General features: G+C 37.7%; 1 protein-coding gene across 1 annotated transcript; it reads left to right on the forward strand.

Moving 5' to 3' along the window:
• The first annotated feature begins 1237 nt into the window (after positions 1-1237).
• Positions 1238-2827, forward strand: LOC143535041 (uncharacterized). Its single transcript, XM_077029381.1, has 2 exons — positions 1238-1855; positions 1919-2827. The coding sequence occupies exons 1-2, from the start codon at positions 1238-1240 to the stop codon at positions 2825-2827; spliced, it is 1527 nt and encodes a 508-aa protein (XP_076885496.1).
• The last annotated feature ends 229 nt before the right edge of the window (positions 2828-3056 follow it).

Genomic DNA, 3056 nt, shown 5'->3' on the forward strand with positions numbered 1-3056 from the left:
GCTATAAGGGGTAAAAGTTGTGTTCCGCCATTTCAAATGACGGAACACATGGTAAATATGTCACTTCCGCCATTTCAAATGGCGGAACACAAAAAAAAACCTCCCTCACCATATCGTTTCTGACACGCTTTGCAACCATTGCGGGTTCCGCTATTTCAAATGATGGAACACCTAGAAACCAAAAACACTTTCTCTCTCCTATAAACCATTTCACTCCTTTCATTTTTCCAAATTTATAAAAAATTTTCGATATATATATATATATGTATTTTTGGAGGACTTACGAATTGCTTGAAGGTTATTTTGGTGAAACCAAAAGTAATATGTTAAACTTGCAAAATGTCTTCGTCAAACACATGCATATTCTATAGTGATTATTATTCGTCTTAAATCCTCCACTGTTGCCTATATATACATGGTCTGAAATACTACAAGTAGCACAGCACAATCAAGCCTTTCTCAAAACAAATCCCAACTTAAACCATCAAATCATCGGTTTTGTTTTCCGGGGAGCCATGAACACAACAGTTATGGCTTCCGCCGAAATGATGACTTGCAACACTACCGCTTTCAACAGTACGGATTTCAACAAAACGATAGTTTATCAAGATCTTATGTGTCATCTATCGTATACCAATGCTTCTCTGGCTAATATAAGTGAGTTCAAGAATTACGAAAAACTCATATATAAAGTAGATCTGGAGGACCAATACTGCGAACCAATGAAAATGATTGGGCTGTACATCGCTGCAGCATCTCTGTATTGCATCCTTGCAATGGTGGCTGACTTATTGCATGGCTTAGACTTATTGCATGGTTTCAGAAGGAAAAAGCTATGGTTTCCATGTAAGTACTTTTCTGTTAATGCTTTTTCTCTCGTGGTGATTGCTGTTGCAATGAAGTTACCCGTGGATCTAAGTGGTAACATGCCTGGTAATGTGGACCAAGCCGCAAAGCTCGGAAGCATGGCCTTTATGTGCGCCATGATGGCTAATCTATTGCCTTCCTTAGCAACAATGGGCAGCACTGAGCTTTTGACAAACGTCACAGCTTTGGGGTTCTGGTAATCACCTTGGTGGTCAATGTTTGCATAGAAGTAGGTACAGGTGTTGTTGGAAAAATTCCCAATGACAAGACTTTTGAAGCTCTCACTGCAAACAAAACAATTAAGTCGCCTGATGGCTTAACGGTTTTCTCAGATTTTCTCTATACCACAGTAGCGATAATTTATGTGGCTATGCTACTCTTGTTGTTGATAATATATGTATGCTCATCTTTGGCGATTCTAGGATCCAAACAGATTATAGAATCGAAATACCAACAACAACATAAAGCAGCTTCAAAATCAACTGAAAGTGATCAATTAACAGTTGAGAAGCTACAACAGCATGTGAGCAACTACTGGATCATGGCAGGAAGTAGCAGCCCCCAATTTATTCAAGCATGCCCTGCAACAACCGCTGCTACGTGGGTAATATGTGCTTTAACCTCCCTCTTTCACCTTCTTATTGTGGGTTGGGCACTATTTGCAGATCAGTTAAGTGATTCAGAGAAGTATAATTCAGATTATAAGTGGTCAACGTTAGCGATTCTCTTAGTACAATTTGTGGGAGCCATAATTGGTACAATTGCACCATTTATTAGATGTTTTGCATCCTTAAGCTTTAAGTTTTCCATCAAAAGCATTTTTAACCATATTAATGTCTTTAAAGTAGAGAAATATTGGACTCAAAAGTTATATGAATGGAAAGATGGTTGTATTTCACTACCATCTCAAAGCCACACACTCAAGGTGGTCAAGAATTTGAGAAATCTAGCTCTCAACATTTGTATAGTACTTCAGGTGGTAGTTGTGGTATTATGCAAGATAATAGTGTTGATCTTCTTTTTGTTTACGATATGATTGCGTTTTTTGAAGTGGCTATTTCAAGTTGTGTTTTGTTCATCAGAGAAAAAAATCGAAAACTTGAAACAAAGCAACTTTGTTTTGCAACTCGAAGATGAAATCGAGCTTGCTGACAGAATATTGAATGGTCTTTCAAAATCTTTCAACCAACTGATCCAGAAAAGCGAAAAAAAACATCCCGAAAATCTCAAAAAGCTAATAATTGAAAAATCAACTAAAGATTTTCAGGGAGTTAGAAGGTATGACAATACCAATCATCCAGATTGCTGGAGCCTAGTGGTGGTAACCTTAACAACCATTGTTGCTACTCTTCCTAACATACAAAAGGATGAACGTAAAAACTTGTTGAAAAGTGTGAGGGAAGGTCTTGAATACGTTACACTTGTAGAAGAAAACCTCAATGCTACTGATGACTATAAAATCATTCAGAAGGCTGCAAAAATGTTGTGGAAAAAGGTTGATCTTGACCACATATGGTTAGGTTTCAGGTTGAAAGATATTGCTTCTCAAGGGAATACAACACCGCAAATTGTTCAATTGTTCTTGGAAAAAGCTAAAAGCAAGATCAAAGAAGGGGACGAGAGGACACACATATCTATTTGTGCCGACTCAATGTCTCATATCGCTCAAACAATTATCAATGACAAGGAAAGCCACGAGAAACTCTTTGAAGAATTGTCATCAAGGATCGCTGACATCATGGTTGCATGTCTCACCAACCTACCCCAAGTCATAGTAATGAAAGTCCATACTAGTGTGATAGAGAAAAGAGAGGCCAGTGTCAAAGCTGCAGCTCGACTTCTAGGTGAGACTAAGGAGATAATCAAAACCCTTCAAGACCCTTCCGGACATGTTCCAAGTATGGATCCAGACGACTTGCCATTTATTAACAAATGGCGTGCTTATTTAAGCGGACCCTAAATCATATTCCCTCTTCAAGAATTGAAGTAAGTTCATTTTGATAGAATTTTTTTTCTAATACGGATTTCCTATTATCCATATATAACACTTGATTATGAACCACAGGGCGGAACTAATAGGATTCTCATGGGACGTTACTGCTCAAAATGAATCGGATGATCCTTAAAAAGTACGTTGTATTTTGGTTTTTTGTTAAATTTGTAAAATAAGTTCGCGAAGTCATTGATTG

Source organism: Bidens hawaiensis, unplaced genomic scaffold, assembly GCF_021521415.1.
Source record: "Bidens hawaiensis isolate Kalapana, Puna unplaced genomic scaffold, B.hawaiensis_p1.1 tig00010384_1, whole genome shotgun sequence".
Taxonomy (NCBI): Eukaryota; Viridiplantae; Streptophyta; class Magnoliopsida; order Asterales; family Asteraceae; genus Bidens; species Bidens hawaiensis.

Excerpts from the sequence above, each read along its gene's own strand:
- LOC143535041 (XM_077029381.1), top strand. The coding sequence starts at position 1,238 with ATGCTACTCTTGTTGTTGATAATATATGTATGCTCATCTTTGGCGATT. Across the intron at positions 1,856-1,918 it reads TACTTCAGGTGGTAGTTGTG|TGGCTATTTCAAGTTGTGTT; the intron begins GTATTATGCAAG and ends CGTTTTTTGAAG.